Here is a 27,158-nt window from a genome sequence, read left to right as displayed (position 1 = left end):
CAAAGGTATACCAAAACATTCACGAGCACTTTATTTGTACAGATATGGAAAGTACAGACTCATATGGAGCTTGTAAAAACATAAAAACTACATTCTATTAGGTAGTCTGGCCATTTTTTTGGTACCATGCCTATGTACTGTATGCTGAGAGAATCAATATCAACCATTTTGGTGATATTTTACAATAGTTCTTGGTGAAAGGAAGGTGGAAAAAGACATGGATACAGAACAAGGAATCAGGAAATCTGAGATTTTTTTTTTTCCCTGTGCTGCTTTGCTCATGACATAACCAGAGACTTTGATTTCAGTGACTCAGTTTTCTCACCCTTACAATGAGGATAACACATCTGAATGTCTCTCCGTGGAATGGTGAAATTTAATTTCAGCATGTGTATAAAGCACATTGAGACTGCTAAGTGGCAAGTGCTATGTAAATGCAAGGTATTATTACTACACATTATAAACATAAACTTGGGAAATTTGGCACAGAATGTTTAAGGTTTTTTCCCCTTTAGCTGCCCTTCTGTTTTAAATAATAATAATAATTGGCATTCTATTAACACTGAGAGGAAACAACAGACAAAGGATTCTCTGTACGCACACACTAAAGTGGGGAAAGCCAACATAACAAACAAGAAACAAAGAACAGGGCAAGCCTGTGGTCTGAATATTCAAGTTAAAATGGAGCCCTGCTCTGAATTTTTGTAAGGTTCCCTTTTACTCTCTTGAAATGCTACATGATCTTACTGCTACTTTTTTTGCATTCTTCCCATTTATGGGATAACTCTTTGGCCCACTGACAGGTGAACATTCTGTTTATGATTTCAAAGGCAGTTTTCTGCACAAGGCCCAAAGAACCTACCCTTTAATATAGCCACGGATGCTGTGTTATCCTCACTCCTCCCAGAGCCCAAAACAAGATGCAAAATGAGAAGAGACTATTCCAGAACTCATTGATAACCAAGCAGGCAACAAAATAACAACTAGGTGACAAATTCAAGTTAACCTAGAACAATATCTGGGAATTCAGTCAATGGGGTTTGAGTAATTTCTTTCCTGACTGGCAGGACCACCTCACCTTCACCCCACTCTTCTTTTGGAGACATGTACAAAACCAGAGGTGCTTGAAACACAGGACTCGACACCCAGCCCTGTTGCAAGCCAGTGAGCACTCACTGTGCAGCGGGTGCAACCCAACTCATACATTTGGGGCTGTGTCTTTTGCATCCAGTGAACCTAAATTTCCACAGGACTGATAAATCGCAGGATGTGCTTCACTTTCAGACCTCGGGCCACTCAAGCCTAGCAAATTGTCAGCAGCATTGGCAGCTACAACCCATGCGAGCTCGTCCAGCGGTGTGTTTTCCATTGCTCCAGGCCAACACTGCATTTGCTACAGCAAGGTAACTCTGCCGAATAATCTCCAGCTCTCATCCGTCCAAGTTGAGACTAAAACTTGGTGCGCTGTCTGAAAATTTATCCCGCTGCCCCTTCGCTTGAGTCTCTGTGGGAAAAGTGAGTTTACAGACGAGCCGTTTATAACGGCTGATTACCCCGGACAGCTGGCCGAGAGGGCTCACTCTTTGAGAGCTCCCTATCGGAAGGCGATTCATCGTCGTTAATGGCGGGATAACTTTTGCAGTTGCTGTGGCGCCATAAACCACGCCCCACGTGCCAGCCTGTGGGGTGGTTGTCACCGGCTGCCTCGAGTGCAGGCCGTGGCGGCAAGGCGGGCCGCGTCCCGCTCTGAGGCGGCCTGGGGTGCTGGGCCGCCCGTCCAGGGCCAGGCCCACGACGGACCACGACGGCCTCCGCGGAGCGGCCGTTTCCAACGGCTGCGACGCTCCTTTCCGCGGGCGTTCTACCCCCACCGCCACAGGCGGGCTCCGGGCGGGACGGACCAAGAGGGAGAAAGCGCCTTTCGCGCCACCGCCGCCTGAAGCCCGCCACGCCGCCGGAGCGGGAAGGCAGCCCCGGGCTCCGCTACGCCCCTCCGCGACAAGCCCCGCCCGCCGCCGCCCTGCCCGGCCCCGGCGAGCGGCCGGGCCGAGCGGGCGCTGTGAGGGGCCGGCGCCGGGCGGGCGGCGCGGCGCTGCCCTGCCCCGCGGCGGCGCTGCCGGGCGGCGCGGAGCCTGCGCACTGCGCTCCCGCGTCCCCCTTCTGCCCAGCCGGCAGTCGCGCGTCCCGGCGCTGAAGATGGCGGAGGGCGGCGGCGCGGCCCCCCCTTCCTGCTCTTCTTCCTCCTCCTCCTTGAAGGGGCTGCGGGAGCAGATGGGTGAGAGCGGGCAGCGCGGCCCGGGCCGGGAACGAAGGTGGGGGGTACGTGTGGGGGGTCTGTCCCGGCGGGGACGGTCGGGGGACCCCTGCGCTCCGGCAGCTCTAGGGCACGGCCCGCCTTTGGGGCCGGGTGCTCCCCCCCGGTCTCCTTCCGCCCCACAGTCCGCCCGGCCCCCTTCCCGGGGCAGCGGGAGCGGGCTCTGGGGCCGCCGCAGGCCGCCGGGCTTTGTGTCCGGCTGAGGGCGAGGCGCGCCTCCCGCCTCCCGCCGTGGGGGCTGCCCGGCCGCGGCCCCTCTCTCCGCCCGCCGGCCCGGACGGGTCTGTGAGGCTGCGGAGCGTCCTTTCCCCCGCCTCCAGGCGCTCATCGCGGACTTGGGACCTCTCGCAGCTTGCAGGCAGCAGCAGCAGCAGGACTGCTTCGTTACACGAATCGCCCATTTTTCACCACTTCTTGACGGTCTGAACTTCTCGGTTTCTCTGGTAGCTCGTGCATTCAGGCTGGCAGCTATTGCAGATGGTTTGTCCCAGCGATGACTGCTCCGAGCCCCAAGTGCAGAAGGCAGAGACAGTCTGTGGCATTGATTCCTAATCGAAGAGTGGATAATACCTTAATTTTTTTTTTTTTTTTTTTTTTTTTTACTTTTTTGAACTGGTGTTTTAACAGGGCTAAAGAAACCTTGCATTGGTTTTGTCCTTGGGTGTGTGTTTGTGTGCCTGTTTATACTTAAGATCCTTAATAATGTCGTACTCTGAAATTAGTATTGTGCATGCATGATGTATGTTCCAAGCATAATTTCATGGCACATATCCACACATTAGCTTTGTGGGCAAGCCATTAGAAGAGATAAGCATTTTCTTATCCCTGACAAAAAAAAAAAAGGGAAGAGAATTGTGGTTTGATCTAAACTTACTGACTTGGACTATGTGCAGAAACTACTCTGACAGCCTCTTGCTTGATTGTTTTCAATGTACCTGTGTAATTACATAAAGAAGAGTGCTGGTGAAAGGTCCTGAATGCACAAGTCTCATCTGGCCGTCTCTTCTTCAGTGAGTTGTGTGTCAGAAATATTATTTAATTACTTTTTAATTCTCTTCCGAAATAAAGACAGTCTAGTGCTCCAGAAGGATAACAATCTGCCAAAAGATAGCGCTTCTCGCCTGCACAGACCATGTCTACTTGATCCTTATCCTCCCTGCTAGAACTGCTGATTTTTCTTTTGTGTATCGGATGCACTTGTACTGTGGTTCCTAAGTTTTTCTAAAGATGGGCACTCACATTTGCTGACAGCAGTCATGACCTAGATTTAGTCCCAAAACCAGAGGTGAAATGTTACTTGAACCAGGCAGCTCCATCTCCCTTTACATACGCACATCTTCTAATATGCACATCATGTTAAAAAACAAAAACCCTCTCTAGATCTTGGAAAGGCTAGACCTTGAGGTTTTTTTCCCTGAAGGGGTAGAAGTCACTGAATGATAATCTAAACTTCAATTTACATAGAATGCATTTCTAGCAGTTACATGCTAGAAGATCAACTCATTGCTAATGTGAATTGAAGGAATACTGGCTGTGAGTGTACAGGCCACTGTGACTTCTTGTCAGTAGCACTCCCTCACTCTCTGGGGAAAGCAACTGATGTTTAGAAATCATCCTCGCAATCTGGTGGTTAACAGTGGAATTTGCAAGATGATTGCCACTGTATTTGCTCCTGTTTGGAGAAGTTGAGAGTGGCAACCAAGTCTGACACCACAGCTGATTGGAGAAGATGTAGGAAAAAAAAGACCGCAGCAGGAACCTCGTTCGGTCCCACGCTACCGTTCAGCAGGTCAGAGAGTTGCATAGCTTTCTGCCTTTCTAAGCTCAGTTGGCTGCGTGGGGAGCTTCTCAGTTACAAAATACCAGCTAACTAGAATATCTGCACCCAGTTTCTGCTGGTCCGTAGGCAATTATGTGCTTTGGCGTCTTAATCAATTTGCAGAACAAACATCTATGCAAAACAAATACAGTGCTGTGCACCTTCAGTCATTTGCCAGTGAGCTTCTGGTTGGGAATCTCACATTTAAAGACAATAAATGTAAATTTGCACCATCTTGCTGAGAAACCACGGCTCTTTCGGGTAGTGTGACTAGGTGGTGTACATACACCTTTTGTATAGTTACCTTTTGCGTAGGTGCCTTTTGTGGGTTCTTATTACAACACTGCCAGCTTCTTGCTCCCTGCTTCTACTCTCTGTTACCAGGCTCTTGATACTGGTTTGATCTGTGGCTGATTTCTGCTTGTTAATTATTTTAGGCCTTGAAAGTGTAGAATCCCATGATGCCACTTGTTACTAAATTCTGTACCAATGTGTTAAGTTTAAAGAAAAATCTTTTTCTTGCCAATTCAAGCTAGTATTGACGTAAGGAAAAGGTGTTTCTCTTTCTTTGAGTATCGACTGTAATTAAGATTTTGCAGGACAAATCATGCCTGTTGTGTCAGTTCTACAGTTCCTTTGCAATTATTTTCTGCCCTTACACTTGTCCAATTTTACTTCCTTTAGGTGGATGAAAAGCAGAATTTGCTACTACAACTAGTAGTATATATTTCTATGATTGATGCATGAACATCACTTAACGTTAGAAATTAGTTGTGATTGTATACTGTGAAACAGTGGTGCAGTTTCTTAGTCCATTCTTGCTGCTGTCATCCTTCAGGGATGAAGAGGAATTTTTTCTCATATTCTAATACCCTAAGCACTCCTGAGCTTGTTAAGATTTGAGAAGAGGGGAATAGTCAGTTACTTGTGGTTTACCCAGTAAGTGAGGTTTTTCTTGAATGGTATGGGTAATCAGAATAAAAATACATATAATTTAAGCTCTTGTAGCCTACATCTATTGTTTTATCTTAATTTTCACTGAAATGCTAAAATCTCCTATCCTGTCTTTTGTAATATCAGTGGTAGAGAATGTGTATTTGCTTTTTGCCAGAGCCTGGGTTCACTGTTGCTAGGATTTCCCCTAGTGTGTTGAATCACTGCTGAGAAGGTTGTTAAAAACAGTATATTAAAGTACTACATGTGTCATTTTCCTTTCCAAGAACTAGATGATCTTTTGGGAAACCTGTCTCAAGACATGGAACAAAAATGAAATGCCTTTTTCAACAAATTAAGCTGCAGGCGTAATTCCCATGACCTGCATGGCCAAGCCCAGTTTGTCGGAAGTTGTCTAATAAAATAACAGCTTCATTCCATCTCATCAGTTGTTTCTCCCTGTAAAAGTGACACTGTGCCTGTTGCCTGGAGCACAGTTCCTGGTAACTTCTTTACCAAATGCATACATACAGAATTGGCATGAAAAGAAGGCTGGATGGATGGATAACTAATAGTGAAACTTCATTGCTCAAGCAAGTAGTCAGGAACATGCACAGCTTTGTCTGGTCTCTAGGTAATAATTCTAAAATGTATCTTAAGAACACAACTTCATACCAACACCTGTGGAAGTACTAGAGAACTCCTTGGCAGAGGCTTGGTGGCTAAGTCCCACAACAGAAGCTGGTGAGTGCTGTCTAGAGAAAATGCTTTGGGATCCAGAAGCATCTGTCAGTCACACAATTGATGAATTGACCTCTGCATCAGAGCTGCTTGCTGGAAGAGAGAAAGAATTTACTTTTGAATTTGGATCCTTGAAAGCCTTTGGGTTTTACAGAGTGGTTATGAGCAGAGGTGGGCTTTAAAACTTCTCTGGGAAGCTGGAAGACAGGGAAAGTATTCCTTTGCCAAGTTTCTGATAGCATGGGGGTGCTACAGGAAAAGCATCTTCAGCATTCAGTTGTTGGTTTACTTGGTGGTATTTGTAGAAATGACTCACATGTTCCATCTGCAGAGCAAAGGTGGCCCAGGGACTGGGGCATTCAACTGGCGTTCACTAGGTCTGCCTTTAATTTCTTGTTTTGTCAAACTCCTAATAACTTTGGGGAAGGTTTTTTTGTGCTTCATCTTTTTTCCCTGCATGGAACTAGTAGTTACACTGCTTTACAGGGTGCCAAGGTGATAAATGTAAGGAACTCCACAGAAATTGGATTTCACATAGATCCCAGTGGTGAGAGAGAACATTCCCAAGTCAGGCAGAGAACTTAATGTAATTGTAATGGCTGTGAGCCTTAATTTCATTTTCTTCTTGTTCATGGAAATGCAGTAGTATGGAGTAGGGATAATTTAATGCTCATTCATAAAGATGTATGCTATGTATTAGATGCTTAACATTTTGAAGATTACTTCCAGTTGTAAGTGGTTTATAAAAAAGGTTTTATTCTAATATAAAACTTTAAATTCTTGAGATTTCTCCAAATGTATCCAAGAAAGATACCCTCCTTGCTGTAAAGCCAAAAAAAAAAAAAAATCAAAACCATATGCATATACAGCATATTTTCGGAAATTTCGTACACAGAATGTTCCATTCTCTACATATTTCTTCATGTGTTAAAATTATAAAAGATAAATTTGGATTCCATGCTTCAATTCAGATGGAACTATTAAACAAATAATGACTTGCAAGGATCACAGCTCTAATGGTGAGAGCCCAGAGGTGCTGTGGCTTGTACTGTCCCTAACTGGGCACAGCCTTAAAATGTAACTGCTGCTTCTTTATAAACTTGTGTTTTTCAAAACCAAAACAGAGAGGAACGTTTAAGGTCTGATATGCTGCTATTAATTCTCAGCTCTTAAAAGTGATAAGAGAGTTAAGAAGAAAAGCACTAGGTTACTATGAGATAAATGGAAGAAATACTCTGGGTTAGGCATAATCATAGGGGTATAAAATGCTGCTGCCTGTGTCTAAACTTGATTAAATAATTGGAGATGCCTGCGGTCCTGTTGTGAGAGGATACCCTGACAAATAAAGTGCTGAGCATGCAATTTTAGTGACTTCTCTGAATATGACTTATCAGATGACTTGCAATATTTTAAAAGCAAAACCAGGGATTTCCAATTCCTGGTCTACCACAAATAAATTAGCACCATTTAGCTTCCAATTACGCAGCTTACAACCAGGTAATTCGTAATTGATGATATGCTTTCGATGTGCTTGCACATGCTTGTCCAATAATTAAAACTGTTCTAGATGCTGGTGATTAACTTGTTTGGAGTGTGGGATTGATGGAAGAAAAATCAAATGTTGCTTGATGTGTTTTTGTTTGAAAGAGAAGCCTCAGCTGCCCTGCATAATGCCTCAGCCATCCACCCTATATGCCTGTGATGGTCACAGTCTACTTAAGTGGACACAAGTGTTTGCTTTTGAGAAAGGATGGCCAGGTTGCTCGACATTTGTTTTCTTCTAAATTGTTTTAATTTTCCAGCCAGTTTTGAACTTCTGCTTTCTGGGTGAAGAATCCACAGCTGAAATTGTCTTTGAAGAAAACAGTTACCACTGGCAGTGCTCAGAATACCTGTCTTTCCTTTCCTTGCAGTGCTTTTTGCATTCACAGTTCACAGAGAACTTTTAAAATACTGTTTTATGAGCACTTAACTGTCTCTTAATTTACAGAAACCCTCTGCTTTTTAAATGCACTGACCTGAATCTAGGGAGGGACCTGAATACTGTAGTGGCTTGTGAATTGCTTTCTCTGGGCAAGTGTTTTAAAGCTTCCAAGTGTTAAAATTCCTTTTGCAAGTCTGAGAGGGATTGGCTTCAAGAATACAGAAATCCTGTAGAAATCTTTATACATTTAAAGAACATAATTTAACAGAACACATTTATTCATTTGAAAGTTTATCCTCTGCTTAGTTTTGCCAAGAGAATTTCTTAAAGGAACATAATTTTGTGGCACAGTGTTGATCAATGATATGTAAGTTGTGTTCTGGACATTCAAAACTGAGGATGGTTGTCTCCAGACCAGATCAGCGAGTATCACCTTACTTTCAGATTTCTCTGAAAGACTTTGTGCCACTAGATAATGAATTAAGCAAAAATACAGTCTTGTTATTGGTCTCTTCCGTGCTTTTATCCTGCTTGGGTTTTTTTACATCCGTTTGTAATTTTTCAGTTACCCATTCTTTAAGCTCTTTGGGGGAAGGACTGATTCATGATGACTTTGCTGGGGCCTTACATTACTTGTAGTGGAATGCCTCAGAGCTTTCATTTGTTTTAATTAGGTTAAGCATATAGTTTTAAGAAAACTTTCAGTTTAATTCCTTTTACATTTTGTACCACTGTGTTCTGCTTTAGTCAGTGGGTTTGCTGAATTAAACACACTCTGGAGTCTTACAGCACTGTTCTGGTGCACAGATGCATTGAGTGATTTGATTTGAGTCTGGAGGGCTGGTCTCTTGGTAAATGCCAATACAGTCCCTCTTCTTCTGAAGCAAAGACAGTGTTTGAATGAGCTCTGAAGTTCCCATAAGAAATGTATCATGTGTAAAAGGCAAAAGCAGTAGTTTTCACTGCTGCCATGTAAAGAAGCTATTATCCTTCCATATAAAGAAAATTCAAAATGGTGTTTTCACAGGGTTTGTCTCAAATTAGTTGTGACTTGTAGTGCTAGGCTGTGTTCTTTGCTGTCATTGTTTGGGCTGGGTGTATTAAACAATAGCCAGCCTGCAAACAGAATGACAAAAGCATTTACAAGAACATGCTTCGAGCAAGAAAAAGAAAGCAGACTGCTCAGGAAAGGGGGAAGTAGCAGATAGAAGTTAGCTGATTTCCAGTGTTAAGGGATAGTGCAATACAAAAGAAAGAAATAACACAATGGGGAAAACAGATGTGAAAGAGGAGAGGAGAGCAGAAGTTTGTCTCAAAGTTACTTTTTTCAGTGACTATGCAAGAGTGTGAACAGAAGTCAATTAAAGGCAGCCTCCAGAGTTGAAGGAGTAAAGCAGAGCTAGTTGATTTGTGACTGTCTAGGTTTTGCTGACATTTGAGCTAGAACTATGGTGGGAACTAAACCATCCAGTGCAGGTTAAACGTGGGACTGCTCTGACATCTGTTAAGCCAGTCCATTGTAAGTGACAAAAAACATTATGGGATTTTTTTTTCCAATATACTTCAGGAGCCTGAAACACTGGACAGTGTTAGTACAGAAAGAAAATCATCTACCTGTACAGCAGAATGGCTACTAATTATCTTCCACTCTGGGTTTAAAACTCCACCATTTTACTTTTTTTTTTTGTCCTGTAGCTGTAAAACCTGTGTCTAATTCTGTCAGGTTTGGAGCGTTTCATCTGTATACTCCTATTTAAGTTATGTCACGTAACTACTGCATTTCACAGTGAATCCACTTGAAATGATGTAGGGGCATATTTATTTTATAAACTGCTTTCATTTTAGTCCAGTGTATTAAGATATTTTGGAATTTCCACTGTGCAGAAACAGGTAAATATGAATTTCTGTTACACTTGGGAAGGTTCACAAGGGACTTTTAGTCATAGTTTATTGCATCAGCATTACAGTGTCTAATATATCTTTAAAAGAAATCACTCAAGGTGGATGAAAGCAATTTCTGTTTGCTTTGCAGTTGGTGAGACGAGTTTGTAGTTGCCAACCCACAGAAACTTTGTGCAGAAATATCCTCTTTACATGTAAAATGCAACCTTAATGTATTCTGGTGGAGAATTTTTCAGAGAGTCCAAATACTTTAGTGCCTTGCTTTTTCATTGAGAAACATAATGAGCGTTCCAACCTTTCCAAAGTTCTGGCTTCCCTGTGGCTGTGTCTTATTAAGACTGTGCTTCTTAGACAGCAAAGAAACAGCAGCAATGCATGGCCCTTTGCTAAGGAGTACAGTTGGGACTGTAAGGCTTGTGTATCCTTTGTGTAGGAAGCATCCAGCTCTAAAGAGAGGTCATTGTGCAGATAAGCTTGGTAAGCACAATGCAATAAACAGATTAATAACTAATTCCCTCCAGAGCAGGGAAATTATTTGAGTTGCATTAAAGCTTGTGGAGAGTTGGGAATGAGTGAATTGGAAAAGTGTCCCCTTTGGAAGGCCTTTTTGTACAAATCATGATATCCAAAGAGATTTGTCAAAGATTGTGCTCTTTAAAAAAAAAAAAAGGTGACAAGTGGATCGCGCAGAATGCAAAGCCTTTTCCCCTTTCTTTGGGAAGGTGAGGGAGAACTGTGGGGAATAAGAGAGTGGCAAAGGGGAAGGTGAAGGCAGCAAAAAGCCAGTGAGTGAGAGTAGAGTATCTGCCATGGTTCAGTTTAATTTCTTTCAAGTCACGATTAATAACACACCTTACCCCAAAATGAAGAGTAAATAAAGAACCCCAAATTGTGAAGCCAGGCGTCTTTTCCAGAGAAGGGGGTGAATTTAGCTTGCCAGCTCTGTGTACGCAGTACAGGCAGTGCTTCTTACCAACCTTATGATGGCTTCTGCAAGAGTTGGTGACATCTCTTTGTCCTCTTTAAGCATTGTGTTGGCAGTTGCTTTCTCCATTAAGTAGAGAGAAGCATAATTCTTGGCTGAGCAGTGTGAGCAAGGTTAAAATAGGAGAATACGAGTGACAGCGGGAATCAGTAAGACCTCCATAGGAGATTCACACTACGTATCACTAGGGTTTGAAGTAAGGATGGTACTCACCTTATGTGGCTGTTGGACAATGGTATAGCATCTCAGACTGTAGGAAGTTTTTGGAGATGGCTGCCAGTTCTTTTAAGGACAAATTTTGATTCCTTGGTCTGTGCTTGTATTACATTCAAGTTTGGTTTAGATTATGTGCTTCCCTTAGGGAAAAGTGTACAGAGATCAACCCACAAATTAACTAGCAACCTTCCTGGTGCCTCTCTGAACATGCCCTAGGCTGAATGAATACGGTAACATGTCTTTGAGATTGCTTCAGCAGTATCTTTGTAGGTTTCCTTATAAGAAATAAGTAGTGTTTTGCTAGTGATGTGATTTTTTTTTGTTGTTGTTGTTGTTTCCAGCTCTTAATCTGACTGTGAATGTTTAAGGATAAGTAAAAACTTACATTCTTGCAAATATGTCTCAAATACTTAGTTGTGGAGATGCTAATTCATATACTACAAAGGAATGCTTATGTCAAGAGTTTTCCGGTGGGATCAATACTTGTGATGAACTGAAGAAATCATCCTAAACTGCCTTGAACATTGGGAAGAAAACCAGATTGTTGTACAGAATTAGCTGCAGAAATGGGCTTAAGGGAAGGAAAGCACATAAAGGTGAAAAAAAAAAAAAAACCCAACAGGTATCCCATGCAGGGGATAAATATGGAATGAAAGTGTGCAAATAGTCTGGAATAAGGATAAGACAACAGGAAGCTCTTCTGGCCTGCTGAAGCTGAGAGACAGCATGCACTGCTTTCTGGAGATCTGTGTGCTTCCCATCTGGTGACTACCCAGACAAAACAGGAGAACCATCTGCCTTCCAGCTGGTCCGTCAGAAGGTGCCTACTGGGGGGCTCACGTATTCGGTTGTGGAGCCTGTCAGACCTTGCAGCCCAAAGATGGGACGTGAGGATCAACCGGAACAACAGAAAGAAAGGGGAAAGCAGGGAAAAGAGGAATGCACAGAGAGGGCTTTTCTGTTGGTTGTTAGAAACTTTGTGTTGTCCACCTGTTTGTGTGAGGGTGCATCCTTCTTCTGGTGTCCTTTAAACAGGGAGTAATGGTGTAAAATCAATACCCAGTTTTAAAGCATCTAACATGATCTTGCATCCATTTGTCCTAACCTGTGTTAATTAATGAGTGGAAATCAGCTTAAAAGACTGCGCAGAAATCTCGAACTTGAATGCTGACTTCCCTCGTCTTTCCTGAAAACATGTACAAAAATTATTAAAAGAAAAAGGATCTTAGCAGTGTTACTGGAAAGGATTGCTTGCTCTCCGCGAGACTGACAGAAGCTGCCTGTAGTGGAGCAAGACAAAAATGGCATCTTTCAGATTTGACACAGTTTGCTATAAAATCAGAGCTGGTTTGCTGGGAAGTTCACTTTTGGTTTATGGATTGCTTATTGGCTTCTTGTTACCTGCTTTAAACTTCTGTGAAAACACTTAGATTCGTAACAATGCTGAACATTCAGCAGACCTGGTAACTTCTGTTTCAGAGGCTTAGTCTGGGATTTTTTTTGTTTGTTTGCTTTGCATAATGAGTCATTAAATCATAAGAACCAGAAGGATTGCTCTGCAAGTCAGCATGTTCTGCTCTCCTTTCTGGTTTGGCACGGGAAGGGAAGAGCAAGCGGGGCAACGTCCAGCCAGGTCACAGATGGCGGAAGAGGTGATGGGATGGAAGCCCTGAAGCTCGCTAGGCACAGGGATGGAGCCAGTTGAGTCCCTAATGAGGTTTACTAAGAACAGCAACTGTGCGGGTCCTTTGACAGTCTTGGCAAGGACCAAGGGTATTAACTCAGCGCAAGGATTGAAATAGAAATGAAGTTTTATTTTTAGCACCGGTCTCTTCAGGGCATATTGGAAACCCGATCGGCGAAGGGAAGTACCGTCATGCTGAGCGCAAGGGAGGCACCACCGTACCTGCGCGGTCAGCGTGATTGGGAGCTGGAAGGTGGAGAAGGAGTTGGCTGTCTCCGGCATGTCACCTCCTGTAGCGCTGCTTCCTGGTGCTTCCGTTGGTTTGGTTTATCCCAGATACGCTTGGCCAGACACATAGTGCCAAACAGTGATGAGGGTGCAGAAGGAAAACTGCTTCCCAGATTGCCTAACCGTTTTATGTTCCAAATACCCCTATTTTATTATGCATGAATGCAAATATTACTATTGGCCGCTTGTGTGGCTTGTATGTTTAATAATTTTAGCTAAAGTATTTAAAGGTAGAGTACTGTAAAATAAGCACACGTATTATGCTGATCACAAATTATAGTTGTGAAAGCCTTTAGTGACTGCTGTGGGAGGGGATGCTCAGAATAGAAATGAGATTTAATTTGCCTCCGAGAGAATTTTTCTTCTCCAGGAGGTTTGCTGAATATGTCCATGAAGGCATCCCCCAGTAATACAGCACATGACACAGGTTGTAGTGAAATGGTTGTTAACCGGTTTCCTGTTCTGGGCTATCCTGGTTGATTACACAAGTATTATTGGGCTTATTTTAAAGAGATATTTTGATTTTTATGGAAGATTATTTTCAGTGAAGCTTTGCTTCATAGCAGACTGCTACATTCATTGTGGAAAACTAGGCTAAAAAATTATAGGCATCTGTGTCAAAGAATATATAAATGTATTAAAAATTAAGATTTTTTAAAAATCATATTAAAGCAAAATAAAAATCTGTATTTTTTAAAGGTTGCAGAGTACAACAGAATGGAATTCATTTTCTCTTACTGTAGTAGAACATTGATTTTGAAAGTTACAGATTTTTGGTCATAAATTTACCATAAATAATTTATCATAAATTTACCACAAAATCGACAAGGGCTATAAAACCTGTCTGTTGACCTGAGACTTGGTGAAGTTGAGCTCACACATCTTGGGGATGCGTCTAATGTCGTGGCTATTCCCCTTTTAATAAACTTTTGTTTAAGTCCCCAGTTTGCTTTTAATTCTAACTTTCTGTTAGTTAAATGGATTGCTTCTGTGTAACACAAAGGTGCGCTCCTAGTGCCTTTAAATCTGCTGCTTTCAAATTTGAAAGCAGGTTGCTTCTATGCAAATAACGAAGCATTGAAGCAGTGAACATAAGTATTTTAACTGACATAGAAGAAAAACCCTGACATACAAAATCCTTTGGCTAAGTATTTCTAGCCATTTTTCACCTCTGTGTCCTTTGCAAGCTGTACTGTTTCTGTAACCCACTTTTCTATAGAACCTCAAGTAATTTTCTGCAACCTTAATTAATTAAGATGAACTGACTAATTGCTTTGCAGATATGACACATTTTTTTAAATGGGTACCTTTTAATCATGAACATTATTCAAGTGTTTGTTTCTTTTTTTAAATGTATAAATACATAATCCCGTACATCCATTATGACTGGTTTGTTAGCAAGATTTCTAATAATAAAATACTTCTGCAAGTAAAATAAGATGAATATTGTACCTGTTTAAATTGCAGCTTGTTTCTTACTGTAACTTTGTTACAGAAACTTGGATGTTTAAACTTTGAGACTTGAGGCAAAATTCCAGTGTTGGTCTTAACTAAACCTGGTGTAGGTGTAGGGTGAATTTGTTCTGTCGGGCTCATTCCCAGCAGGGCTGGGCTGAATTGGCTCGCTCTGCCTGTACACCTCCTGCCTTGCCTCCCTCGCTGATGGAGGTGGAAGAAAGGATGCAGCTGGGTTTCTGTATTCGTCTTAACTTTAAATGGTATTTGAAGAAGCTTATGGTCTTTCAGCCTTTGTGACCTACAAAGGTGTCATTGGATACAAGTGCCCTAGCTGTATACTTTTGCTGTCAGAAAAACCCGCAGTAGGCTTTTTTTCCTTAGACTATTTTCACATCTAATTGTATTGAGAATATATAATTTTGTTGTTCTCCGATTCATGAATCAGGCTAGATTGCCTTCCACGTGATGTGAAACAGTGTACAAAATCAGCGTTTTGACTGACTTTTTGGTCTACATAGTGAAGTTACAGCGAGACCCTTTTTAACTGTTCTCTTTGCCAATTGGTAATCTTACCGTGTCGCGGTGTATCTGGTCTCTGACTTGTTCGAAGAGAGCCTCAGAGATGGATGGGATGGGACTGAGGAAGACTTGTTTGGTGCCGCAATGAAAAATTAATTCAAGACATGGCAACAGCTGCGGGTGACAATTTAGAGTTGCTGAATAAGTATTGTAATCAGCATTTATCACTGACATCACATGGGATTAAACACTTTGAGGGGATTGTTCTTGGGCGCAGCCTTAGGGAGGGTTATTACCATGACACAACTAGTTGTCATGGCAATGCATGGAGAAGAGGGAGGCTCTTCCTTCCGCCTTTGCATTCTGCGCTACTCTATTAAAGGGAAGCCTGAGATCACTGGCAAAGCTGTCGTCATCTCTTTTTAAATGTACCACCAAATTCTACTATTTGTCCTTCACGTTATGGTTGAAATCACACGGCGGGCGCGTGATATGTTACTTTTGTGGATTGCCTTTTCTGTTTAAAACAGGCATCGACTTCTGCTTTATCCTGTTTGGTTGGTTGCGTGGTGTGTTCTCTTGCTTCCCCCAAAGTTGGGCTTTTCTGTAAGAACCAAGTTGTTCTCCCCTTGTCTGTCAGCCAAGGTCAGAACAAGGTGTCACTGCTGTAAGGACACTCCTGTTCAACGCTGTGCAGGAAAATGGGGTAATGCTGTCTAACAGGTTGCCCTGCCTGCCTTCCCTGTAACGCTTCACCTTCACACTCTACAAGGTGATTAAAGTGAAAGCTGATACCAAAGTAAAGAAAATCTGTGGAAAGTGATAGAGTAAATTAGTCTCCCTGACTTCTTAATGGATTTCATTATGTAGTGAAATTAATATTGCTAGCATTTCATTTCTGTATGATTAACCTGGAGTCGTAGCCCTGCGGTTCACTGTACTCACCTTGGTGAAACTCGAATAAGGTGAATGGGTCTCTGCACAAATGCTCAAATTACTGTTTTGGAGTCTAATTTATAATTAAAACTTATTTTTGAAGATCCAATTTTAGAAGTACATTGTAAGCATTCCGTAATGATTTACTATTGCAGCTAATCCCCTTTGTTTCATGTCATGAAATAATGAAAGGACTTCATAAACCTTTCCCTGCTTGAGTCTTGTTGGAGTATGATTGTACCAGGCTAATCGACTCTTACATATATGTGCTTAGCCTGCAAATACACGTGTGGTAGCAGAGTTTTTAGTAAGCGTAAGTCAGACTCGTAACTCTGCTGAGTGTTGTTTTTCTTAGAAAACTTAAATGTTTGATTTTTTTAAAACTCTAGTCCTCTGCTACACATTTTAAAACATAAGGTTTAGTAACTATTGTTTTTTACAAAGAAAAGCTGTGCTAGGTCTGAAGTCTCATTTTCACAAGTTTTTTCTTCTTACAAATTGAGCAGTCCCAAATTAGTTATTTAATAAAAAGATCTGCAACCTCAAGTAGAATTTTATGTGTTTATTTTAGATATTTATTTCATGAGTTTTGATAGTAGAGCTTTTCTTAATATGGAATGATTCTTTCTCACAGTTGCTGCAGCCCAAGCCATAGCAGAAGAAAGAAGAAGCCAAAGTGGCATTAGCCCTGTTGCAGTCCAGACCTCAATAAATATAAAGACGGCAACTAAACCAGGTATAATTATTGGTCATTGTTCTTAATGAAGTACTGGTTTCACAAGGGAGAGTTAGTAGGGAATTAATAAAACATCTTTTAAAAAGAAGTTTGATACTCATTCTTCAGGAGACATCAGAGCATAAAGCACCTGGTAGATGGTTTGTAGATTTATTGAAGGTCTGGTTTTGATGATAGACTTGCTCAGAGTTCAGTTGGTGAAGTTACCAGTGCATAACAACAAAGATAAATTGGGGTTTTGTGCTCTGGTCAGGTTACCAGTTCACTTCTGGCTGAAACTCAAGTTTTTATACCTACAAAGATGCAAGCACTTTTGGTTTTGCCTAGCCTGCAAAATTTGTCGTAAAAGGTGAACTATCTGTTCTCAGATTTGAGAGTTTTCCTAGAATTTTCCTAGATTCCTGTAATTCTTGATCATAAGAATTAATATGTACAAGAATGAGGATTAAGGATCAGAGCTGAATTTGGAATAAGGGTATGTTCTCACACATGTCTGACTTCTGCTTAGGCTTTCTTTTGACTGTACACCTTGGACCTTTTAATGTTGTGTCTGCTTTCTGCTTCACCTATTAAAAATAGCGCATTTGTTGTTGTGCGGGAACAGAAAGGAGGAAGAGGAATTTTTCAGATGACCTCCTTAATGTCTACATAAAGTGTGCAGTGATTTGGTGGTATGTGTATCTCTCAGGATGTTCCATAATCCTTTTGATAGTAAAGACCTACAACTTTTTTATTTAGATTTGCCTTTTCAAAATAACTGACAATTATGTGTTTTCAATTTTTCTTTTGACAGTGATAGATGGTTCCACTCTAAGAACAGAAGAAAGACAAAGACTAGCCAGGGAGCGTAGAGAGGAGCGGGAAAAGCAACACGGTATTTTCATGTTCCATTTAAAATATGAGTTCCTAAAATATTTGTGATACAGGAATAAATTACTCTCTTACTCCTCATTCAGCCACTCTTTTCAGCTTGCTGGGGACAAGTGACAAGGTCTGCTCTTGGTCTTGCATCAATGAGCATCTGTGAACCTGAATGGAGAAGTATTAGATTTGAGAGGAAATCATTCCAAAGATTATAAGCTTCTTGAAGCTGTATGTCCCTTCTGACCTTCCATTTCTTAGCGACCACCAAGCAAATTTAGCCAACTGCTTATCGAAAGCCTTAAGAAAAACACTTCTGAAATGGTAACTTTTAGCTTAGAACTGCTTCCCGTAGCCCTGCAGGCTGAGGTTTGGGGAACGCTGATTCAGAGAAAAACAAAATTTAGTTAGTTGAATGGCTTGATTGCCTTGAACACTGCTTCCCTTGTTTCCTGGCACACTGAAATGACTCCTGGATTGAAGTGTCAGCAGTATACGCTTTTTCTTAGCAAAGAATCTAAGACCTAGAGAACAGCATAAAACTCTTGCCCAATCAGTGCATGTATGTGCAGCAATAGATGAAAGGGTCACAGTATGCCCTGCAGTCCTGGTTCTTGATCTCCCAGCTTGTGAGGAGTGGTGTCTCTCTGGCCAGTGTGTGTGTTTTGTAACAAAAAAGCAAAAACACATAGGAATGGGAATGATTGTGTTATCCTAACATGGAGAGAGGATAGGACTAGGAGGCATATAAATTCACAAGTATTTTGGGGGTTTTATGTAGATACTGCCTGTACATTGTTGGTATAATTATCTGGTCTCTCGGTTCGTTTCATCTGTCTAGCCACAGAAAATATTGCTACTGTATTCAACCACTAGCTTTTTGTCACAGGACTTGAAGCTTCCTGTTAAACTGTGCAAGGCTGTTCCTAGATGGAGGCTGCAGAGAATAGTGACATAACTATTTTCAACTTGGATGCAGTAACTGTCGGGGTTTTCCCATCTTGTCACACAGTGCTTTAAATATTTTCATTATATTTTGTTCTAAAAAAATGAAAATCACAACATAGAAAATTCTGCCCTTTGATACTGACTACTTACTTACAAAGACTTCACTATTATGATGGCAAGAAAAGTATATGCTTAACAGAGGATATATACATATCCTGACATTCCTGTCTACGCAGTAAAGTCTAATGGCAGGAAAGGTTTTAATTCCAGCCTAACCTGGGGACAGAATTAAAGGTATCTCTGTTGTCATGTGCAGTGTCATCCAGCACTGGAAGTTAATCTTGCTGTATGTTTTAGATTTAAGTGGTGATAATTTTGCTTGGTAGTCTCTTGCTTGTAATTTGTGTTTTAGTATCAATAAATAGTTACATTTTATTTTAATTTTTTCTTAAAAATTCACAGCTGCCAAAGAGACACAAATCCTTGAAAAGGAGAGAAAAGCAAAACTCCAGTATGAAAAACAATTAGAAGAAAGGCAGAGAAAGCTAAAAGAACAGAAGCAGAAAGAGGAACAACGGAGGGCAGCAGTAGAAGAAAAGAGAAAACAAAAAATAGAGGAGGAAAAGGTACTACGCGTCTAAGTTCTGTAGTTTTAAAGAAACTCCTATATTGTTTTCTTATATTACATGCTCTGAAGTGGTGTGAAATAGAAAGTTATGGAAAGGTTGAATGTGTTAGAACATAAAAATATTTCTACTTCTGTACAGTGGGCTGTGTAGACGCATGTCCTCCTTCCCCATCCGAGGCCTAGCTTTAGCTGTACCTGAGACACTCAGAACTTCAGGAGCTGTGGCTGTTGTTTGACCACTGGTTATTTTTCACATGAGCAAAAGCCCCGCCCCATGTCCCTAGATTTCTGGATTCCTTTCAGTGCACTTTGTAGATTCTGTTTGTAAATCAGTGTGGGTGACAGGTCTTAGACTTTTCTTAATTCTGTGTCTTGCTTCCTGGGAGCCCCACAGGGGCTCACATTCTTTCAGTTCTTCTAAAGTACAATTTGTTACTATATGTTGTGCAGATGATAGTGTTATCTGTGTAGTTACCATTTGCTGCTTTGAGCTGTGTATTGACTGTTCTTACTTGACTCTTTTGCTTTGACTGCACATAGACAAGCAGAGCAGTATTTGAGTTGCAGAGTTTGTTACAAGATTAATAGAAGCTGAAGGTAGAAATAAATACATGAAGTTAGGCCATCCCCTTTGAAGAGTAGATCTTCTAGTGCTGATTAAATGTGATGCAAGTTCTGAAAAGATTAATTTCCAGGCTATCAGCAGTAAAAGAATGACATGCACGTGTGCTTTCATAAGCTAGTTGTGAGAACTTGCTGTGGGTCATTGATGAAAGAGCATGTAAGCCTGGCTGGCTGTTCCTTAGAGTCCAGCCATCATTACGTTGTTCTAGCAATACATCTTTTTTACCCTTTTTGACTGGCAGTATTCTCCACTGGTGTTTGGTTATCTGTAAGCTTCTGGGTGTGTTCAGATTGTTATTCCATTTGAACTTCATGGAATAGTTTACATTGCTGAAGAACAAGCAGAAATGTTTGGGTGGGCCTTGACTGCAGTCCAGTGCACTATCATCTATAAAGCAACTGCTTTAAGCAAAAAGCATCCCTTATGCTTCAAGAGATGTTGCCCCTAAGCCTATAGTACATTTAGTCATGTAATTTTGAGGATGGGTGGATATATTTTAAGTGGCCACGGGGGTGAATAATCAAGAAAGACAAGGACTAGCCAATGAGTATTTGATTGGTGTTAACCTTGTCTTTTACTTGGTCCCTGGAGTAAGATGACCTTGTACATAGAGAGTTATACATGAAGAATCTGGCAGGTGGGAAAATATTGTGCACTTGACCTGTACACCTTGGTTTCAACCAGAAAATGAAAACAGATCTTGACTTTCATACTCTGACATTATAAAATAATCACTTTTAAAGAAGCTAAGCTATCTTACAGCAATACTTGACAGCAAGATACCATCTATACTTATAAATTTAGTAGGCAGAAGTGCATCAAAAAATACATAGTCTCCGACATTCTTGTTTGGTACTTCAGACAAGTCTCATTTAGTTAATCACTTTCCTTAGATGAAGTAGAAACAGCAGCACAATAGCAAATAACCGTGGAAAAATAAGTGGTTCTGTGCCTAAGAGAGTCTTGAAGACAGCGAGCCGTGGCTAGGGTTGAGATACCTGTCTTCTCACAGTTACTCAATTATTCTGTATAGCTGCGCCACTTACTGCGTTGATGTCTTGAGCTGATAACTGAGTTTCTGTTTTTTGTAAAGTGAAGCCTGTGTCTTTAACTATGACTTTGAAGAATTACTGCACTGCAGATACCTCCATGGAAATACCATCTGCAGATTACGTAATGTCTGGGTACTTTGGCACCTTAGATAAACTCTAGTTCAGGTTTCTTTAACAGAGGGGAAGCTAAGCTTTCTATTTCAAACCAAAACTTTTAATTTTGTCTTTTGTCAGTGAATAGAATCCTTCTTCCTTTCCTTCCAAGTTTACTTTGTTATACACTGCAACTTTTCTAGTTTCTGTTGTGAAATGGAGTTGAAAGAAGGTGAAAGTCTTGTGTCCTCAAGAGGGAGAAATGTTCGTTTAATGAGTCCCCTTGCTATCTTACTGCAATATATCAGCAGTAAATACTGCTTCAAAAGATCACTTGGGATGTGACTAATCCAGAAGAGAAATCTGTTGTTGACACATGTATGGAAACCTAGCTGATTATGGAGAAGAAACAGTCTAGCATGGTTACAGTTCATCTTTATGCACAAGAGCTAAAGTTCCCCCGTTAGCAATTACTAGTCCTGGAGACCAAAGAAAAAAACTTCTTTCAGTCCTCTTCATCCTGTCAGCAGTTGAGGTCTGGAGTAGATTGATCCTTTTTGCCTTAATGTCTTGCTATTTCTGGTTTCTTCATATCTTTATTAATGCCACTATCTGTTAAGACATGGATCAGTGTTTGTATAGTTCCCTGAAAATACAAATAACCTTATACTTGGTATTTTATAATGGAGAATTTTTAGCACCTTTTAGAAATAACTTCATAATATAAATAGTTAAAGGTTAAGCAATTATTTTTGCTCAGTTTGGGATTCATCCCTATTTAGAAAATAAGTAGTGCTGTTTACTGAATAGGAAATCTGTTTCATGGCTATTTTAAGTAAAGAGTAGAATAGATTATCTGTGCTTTAGCTCAACCTAATCATGTTTGCAGTGTTTTGGAACCATTAATTGCCCTTAACATTCTTCGCATGGCAGCTTTTATAACAAAAGCTTGTTATCAGACAGTATGGGTAAAACAGATTTTTAAATCATACTGGGGGAAAAAAATGAATCTCTATTTTGTCTTCTGGCGTAGCTGTGCTTTGTAGTTCAAAAGCTTCATAGAGGTGTTGTTTGATGACAGGAGCGATACGAAGCAGTTATGCATCGTACCTTGGAACGGAATCAGCGACTGGAAACACGACAGAAGCGATGGTCATGGGGCGGATCTGTAACTCCAGATTCAGAGAGCAAAACAGGTAAGTAGCAGCTTTTCTAGCATGGCTAAAATCACAGAATGTTATATGTGAACGCTGGCAGGTGCAGCACTATTCATAGGGACCTGTCTTGGGTCTTAAAACCAGATCTATGGGTAGCTCTTTGGGAAAGATTCGTATCTGTCCTTGCCCTGAAATGCTGCTCAGACTTAAAGCTACTTTTGACTTTGGGAAGACCTAGAGAGAAACCACATGGGAAATACAACACCTGGCAGCATTGTATTGCCAGCCCCCAGCCATCAGATAAGGGGAATTGTAACATACAATGTTAAAATAATTCTGAGTCCTTTGAATGTAGTACATGTAATGGTGTGCTAAGACTGATGATAAACAGAACAGAAAACCTAGTTGTAAGGTAATATTCCATCTAAAATGTTTTAAAGACTCCTTTAGAGTTACAGAATGCTAACTGATTATTTGAGTGACCAGGAATGGCTAAGGAGATGCAGTGGGCAGTGCCCAAGCTTCTCGGAGAATAGGTTCTATTATATGTTAGGTAATGCATTTTAATGCTCTTTAACTTGAGTGCAGATTGCCTCCTATTTCACACAATTAACTGTTTCTGCTTGTAAACATTTTGAAAGCAGAACAGTAAATCAGGATTGCAGTGGAAGGGATATTTTCATGCACTACCTAACTGGAGGACCCTGACAATAAGTAACTTAATGTAAGTTATTGTCCAGGAATAAAATAAACAAAAAAATGCTTCAATTTAGCCTATCTTCTGAATTGGTGGAATTATACTGAGTATGTTTTAGTAGTGTCGTCTTCTGTCAGCTTGAGTGTTGACTTTTAAGTGTTTATTTAGAACATGTTTGAAAGTGCTTGGATATAAATTATCATTATGATACCCAGCTTCCCCATTTTTTGGTTAACGTGCATTGTTTGCTATTTGACCTTGTGACTTAGCTTATAAACCTTCTTCTTCTACAGAACAACAGACCGCAGATGAAGGTGGAGCTGGTGGTATTGATTTCTAAAATGTTCTTTTTCTATTGTTTTAAACTCACTACTAACCTTTTAAACTTCAGTTCTTGTTTCTCTGAAACTAGGGAAAACCATCTTCTTATAGATCTTTTCCTGCATCTTGGCCAGCTGTGCAACAAATGTGATCCCTAAGTAGAAAGCACTCCCCTACGTTTTTAGCTATCCCTCCCAGCTAATTAAACTACAGCTTAGGTCATGGCATCCTGAGGGAATCTTCAGGGAAAGGATATGTGCATTTGGGTTTTTAAAGATGACTGGATACAGCATGGGGGAGGAGAAGATAAATTCTTAGTGGTACGTATTTGAATATAAATTAGTTCAGTAATCTAAGGGGGTTTTTTTAAGGGCAATTTCTAACCCTTTCATTGTTTCCTAATTTGCAAAAAGTACATGGTAGGGCTTGGTTTGGGTTTTTTTTTCCTTTGTTTTACCAGCAATTGAAATAACATTTGCAAAATCAAATGATGGTTTACTGAAACTTTGTGAAAGGGAATGGGTCTTTTGTGCAGTTTGATACTTTTTCCATGAAGGGTTTTGCAAAATCAGATGTGTCCAATTATCTAAACATAATTCTATATAGTAAATGTGTTTTCATTGGATTTCTGGCACTTCCCAGTGCACAGACTGGGCCATTCGTAGAAATGCTTTGGATCACTGATGTTTGTCAAGGCTATATGTTTAATAAGCAAAATTATTTCTTGTAGCTAGTTTAAGATGATAGCTCTCAGCTGAGACCCAGCTAAATCTGAATTCTGAGAATCTCTGCATGCTCACAGCATTACTAATTCAATACAGCTGTCTCGTAATGCTGACAATATGAGACTTGAAAATGCAATGAAAGTCTGACTGCGTATGATTTAACTACTGTAGCTTATTCTGGCAATACAGCATAAGCATGTGCATTTTATTTAACTTCTCTCTACCCTTTCTCTGCACAGCATGAATCCCTAATTTTCTCAAAAATTAGCCAGTTTGACTGGATTGGTTTACCTGTTTAACATGTGTTCCTTGGATACATATATAAATCCAATTACTGTATTCCACATTACCAAATGTCATTTAACTTGGAAACTAGGAAATCTTACTTGCCTTACATATTTAGGAAAGCATTTTTTTTTCTCTTCCATTCTTTTCTACCTTATCTAATTTTAAAGCTAAACTTCATAGCAAACATAAAATAACATCCTTCACTCTCTCTGAATTTATGCAAGGAATTGAGTCTTGTCTGTCCTTTTGATCGTGGAGGAAGATTTGAACCACAGTGCTGCTGAAGCACGTTAAGAATAAAGTGTCTTCCAACAAACATGCTCCTGATATAGAAATAGGCTGTACCTTATGCATCATAAAGTACAACAGGAGGAGCAGATAAGTTCAGCTACAGTAGATCAATTTGAATAACTTGGCATCAATTTTGAAAAAAATGACTGTGGAGATAAACAGATAATGAATTGTTTGACTGAATGCATCCACACTGGTTTAAATTTGTGCTCATCTTTACATTGAGATTTCAAACATACAACTGTCTTACCTGGGCTGGGTAACGTGAAATCATGATCGGATTCACACTACTGATATTTATTCCCATTTCAGGACCATCCTTAGTTTTTTAACTTTCTGGGAGCTCCTCACTTAGTTGTTGTTTAAAATCTACCCAAACCATGTGGGATGTATAAGTCCAGCTGGCTTTCTAAAAAAATCCTTATTCAGTCCCTTTCACCTGTTATTTGTGTAATTGTTGCAAAGAAAATAATTACTTTTGCGCTTCTGAAAAATGACACAGTATGAGCTCTGCTACATTACGTCATTGTGGCTGAGTAATGCACCTTCTCTAACAGCACGTCTAGTTTCAATATATTATTTTCCCACCATCGCTTTCTGTGGCAGATTTGGGATTAAAGGCTCCATTTCTTAAAAATGAAAACCATTGCAGGGGGGCAGGTTTCAAATATTCTTTAGTATTGTTCTTTTAAGACAAAAGTCTTTCTTGTCTATTGTATTGCTGTGCAAAAAAATACAAAATCAGACATGTTCTTCCATGAACTGGCTGTGTCAACAGTAATGTTTAGGAACATGGACTGGTAAAGCAGCTTTTGTGGGTGATAGAGGTAGTGTGTTCTGGAAAGTAAACCTCATGTAACTGAACATTTCACCAACTATCAGCCATTCTGTCTTCTGTTCAGAATGAGATTTGTAGAAACTGCACCAAATACCCGCTGATGGCCTGAAATTTAAAAATTTATGAAAGCCCCAGAGTCAAATGTTACATTAATGCCATTGCAGTCAGTGCCCAGATGAAACATGCAGGGTGTGGGTCTGCCAAGAGAAATGGCAAGGCTGTGTAATAAAGCATCCTTGATGACAGAGTCATTGTAAATGAGGGAGGTTTAGTGATGACTGCTAAGCAAAACTAAACGTTCAGGTACACCTGTAGTGGAGACAAGTGCTATTAGAATAGAAACTGGGCTGCCAGAGTCTCTCCTTTCTAAATAGCGAGCTTCCTTGTCCTAGTAGAAATTTGGAAGCGAGAGACAGATAATCTTACTTTATTTAGCCTAATTTTATCCAACCTCGGCTAGGCAGTGCTGCAGCACCCTCTCTCAGTGAAACTTGATGAGAAGCTAGGATTGAGAGCTGCTCTTGCTCATAACGCTTTTCTTAAGATACCATGTTTCCCAGCTCTTTACCCAGTTGCAAGCCTTGCTGCATGGCAGTCAAATGCTTTCTTTGGCTCTGCTGCTACAGTTTGCTTTCCTCCTGCCATTAAAAAAACGAGGTGTTTGTTGGCACATGGGACTTGTGCTGTATGCTTCTTCCAGTTCAAATCCCTTGATGTAAGTATTCTAACTTTCCCCCCAAAATGAAAAAGATATTTGAGGTATTTTTCAAAAGATATTTTGTGAATACCTACGTAACCAGACTAACTTACTGGAGAATATCCTGTCTGTCTTCTAGAGCTTTTTTTCCTAGTGAATTGTCCAAAGCTTTCAAGTTTGCAGAAGCTGTCCTGTTGGTGAGGTAGGGAAAAAGTTGAGGCTACCTGATCATATATTTGCAAATGTTTTGATCAAAAAAAGCATTGACTGCTTAAGATCTTAGCCAATTAATGCAAACTAAAATTTTCTGGAAAAAGAAAACTCAAATATCTGTATGAATATCCTTTACCAGTTAGATCTTTTTTCTGTCAAGGCATCAGTTGAGATACTAGCTGATGCCCTCACCACTGCTTTCTGTTCCCCTGAAAAATAAAGTTTGGTTTTTTGTTTTTGGTTTTTTGTTTTTGGTTTTTTGTTTTTGGTTTTTTGTTTTTGGTTTTTTGTTTTTGGTTTTTTGTTTTTGGTTTTTTGTTTTTGGTTTTTTGTTTTTGGTTTTTTGTTTTTGGTTTTTTGTTTTTGGTTTTTTGTTTTTGGTTTTTTGTTTTTGGTTTTTTGTTTTTGGTTTTTTGTTTTTGGTTTTTTGTTTTTGGTTTTTTGTTTTTGGTTTTTTGTTTTTGGTTTTTTGTTTTTGGTTTTTTGTTTTTGGTTTTTTGTTTTTGGTTTTTGGTTTTTGGTTTTTGGTTTTTGGTTTTTGGTTTTTGGTTTTTGGTTTTTGGTTTTTGGTTTTTTTTGCTTGACCAGTCATGTTTAGTTTGGACTTTTTTCTTTTAAGTCTCCTAGTGGAAGCTTCATCACTTAACTCTTTACTAAACAGCACAGCCCATCTCCAGAATTTGTAAACTTGCTGGAAAAGAATTGCATTGCTCAGTGTAATTTTTCTCAAGGCAAGATTTAATTTTTTGCCCTCTGGGTCTCAGTGGGTGACAGAGCAAATCTCAGATTTCATGCAAGTGCTGAAGTCCTAATTTGAACCAAGAGAAATTTGTATGAAGCATCTCCACGATGTTTGGAGGCCTTAGACACACACACTTGAGTTCAGGCAGAAGCCAGACTTTCTTTTTAACAGCAAACACTAGAGGGTAGTCTTTACCTTTGAAAACACCCAAATCACTCAAATGTGAGTTTCCTGATTTTCATATATAAAACCTCTCAAGGCCGTTTTAGTTATCCTGGTACTCTGGCTTCACTTACAAAATCCCTTTTTAATTTTTTTGTTACCTTGTGAAAGTATTTGCTAAGCTCAAATCTTCCATTTCTTAAATGGATTCAGTAGATCCCGCTTTCTCCCTCTTATCCCGTGGGGAGTTTGCACTTGTTCACTGTGACAGGAGCTTGCCACTTTCATAGCTTCAGCTCCAAAATCTGGTTTTCACTTGACGTGGTTTTGCAGGAGGCCCCTAGCTCAGGAAGGCTGGGCTGTGT

At 40.4% G+C, this 27,158-nt stretch overlaps 1 protein-coding gene across 1 annotated transcript in view; it reads left to right on the top strand.

Moving 5' to 3' along the window:
- Window positions 1-2,196: 2,196 nt before the first annotated feature.
- MAP7D3 (MAP7 domain containing 3) overlaps window positions 2,197-27,158 on the top strand; it is a gene marked incomplete at both ends in the record, with an annotated part of 44,491 nt that continues 19,529 nt past the window's right edge. Inside the window, 6 exons of the mRNA XM_082004081.1 lie at window positions 2,197-2,275; window positions 16,354-16,455; window positions 17,249-17,329; window positions 18,727-18,890; window positions 21,744-21,858; window positions 22,810-22,842. Coding sequence (XP_081860207.1) covers window positions 2,197-2,275; window positions 16,354-16,455; window positions 17,249-17,329; window positions 18,727-18,890; window positions 21,744-21,858; window positions 22,810-22,842 — 574 coding nt within the window. The remainder of the gene's footprint in view (window positions 2,276-16,353; window positions 16,456-17,248; window positions 17,330-18,726; window positions 18,891-21,743; window positions 21,859-22,809; window positions 22,843-27,158) is intronic.

The sequence above is a fragment of the Phaethon aethereus genome (assembly GCF_964289735.1).
Source record: "Phaethon aethereus genome assembly, chromosome: 10".
NCBI lineage: Eukaryota > Metazoa > Chordata > Aves > Phaethontiformes > Phaethontidae > Phaethon > Phaethon aethereus.
This window is presented reverse-complemented; position numbering and strand designations above follow the sequence as displayed.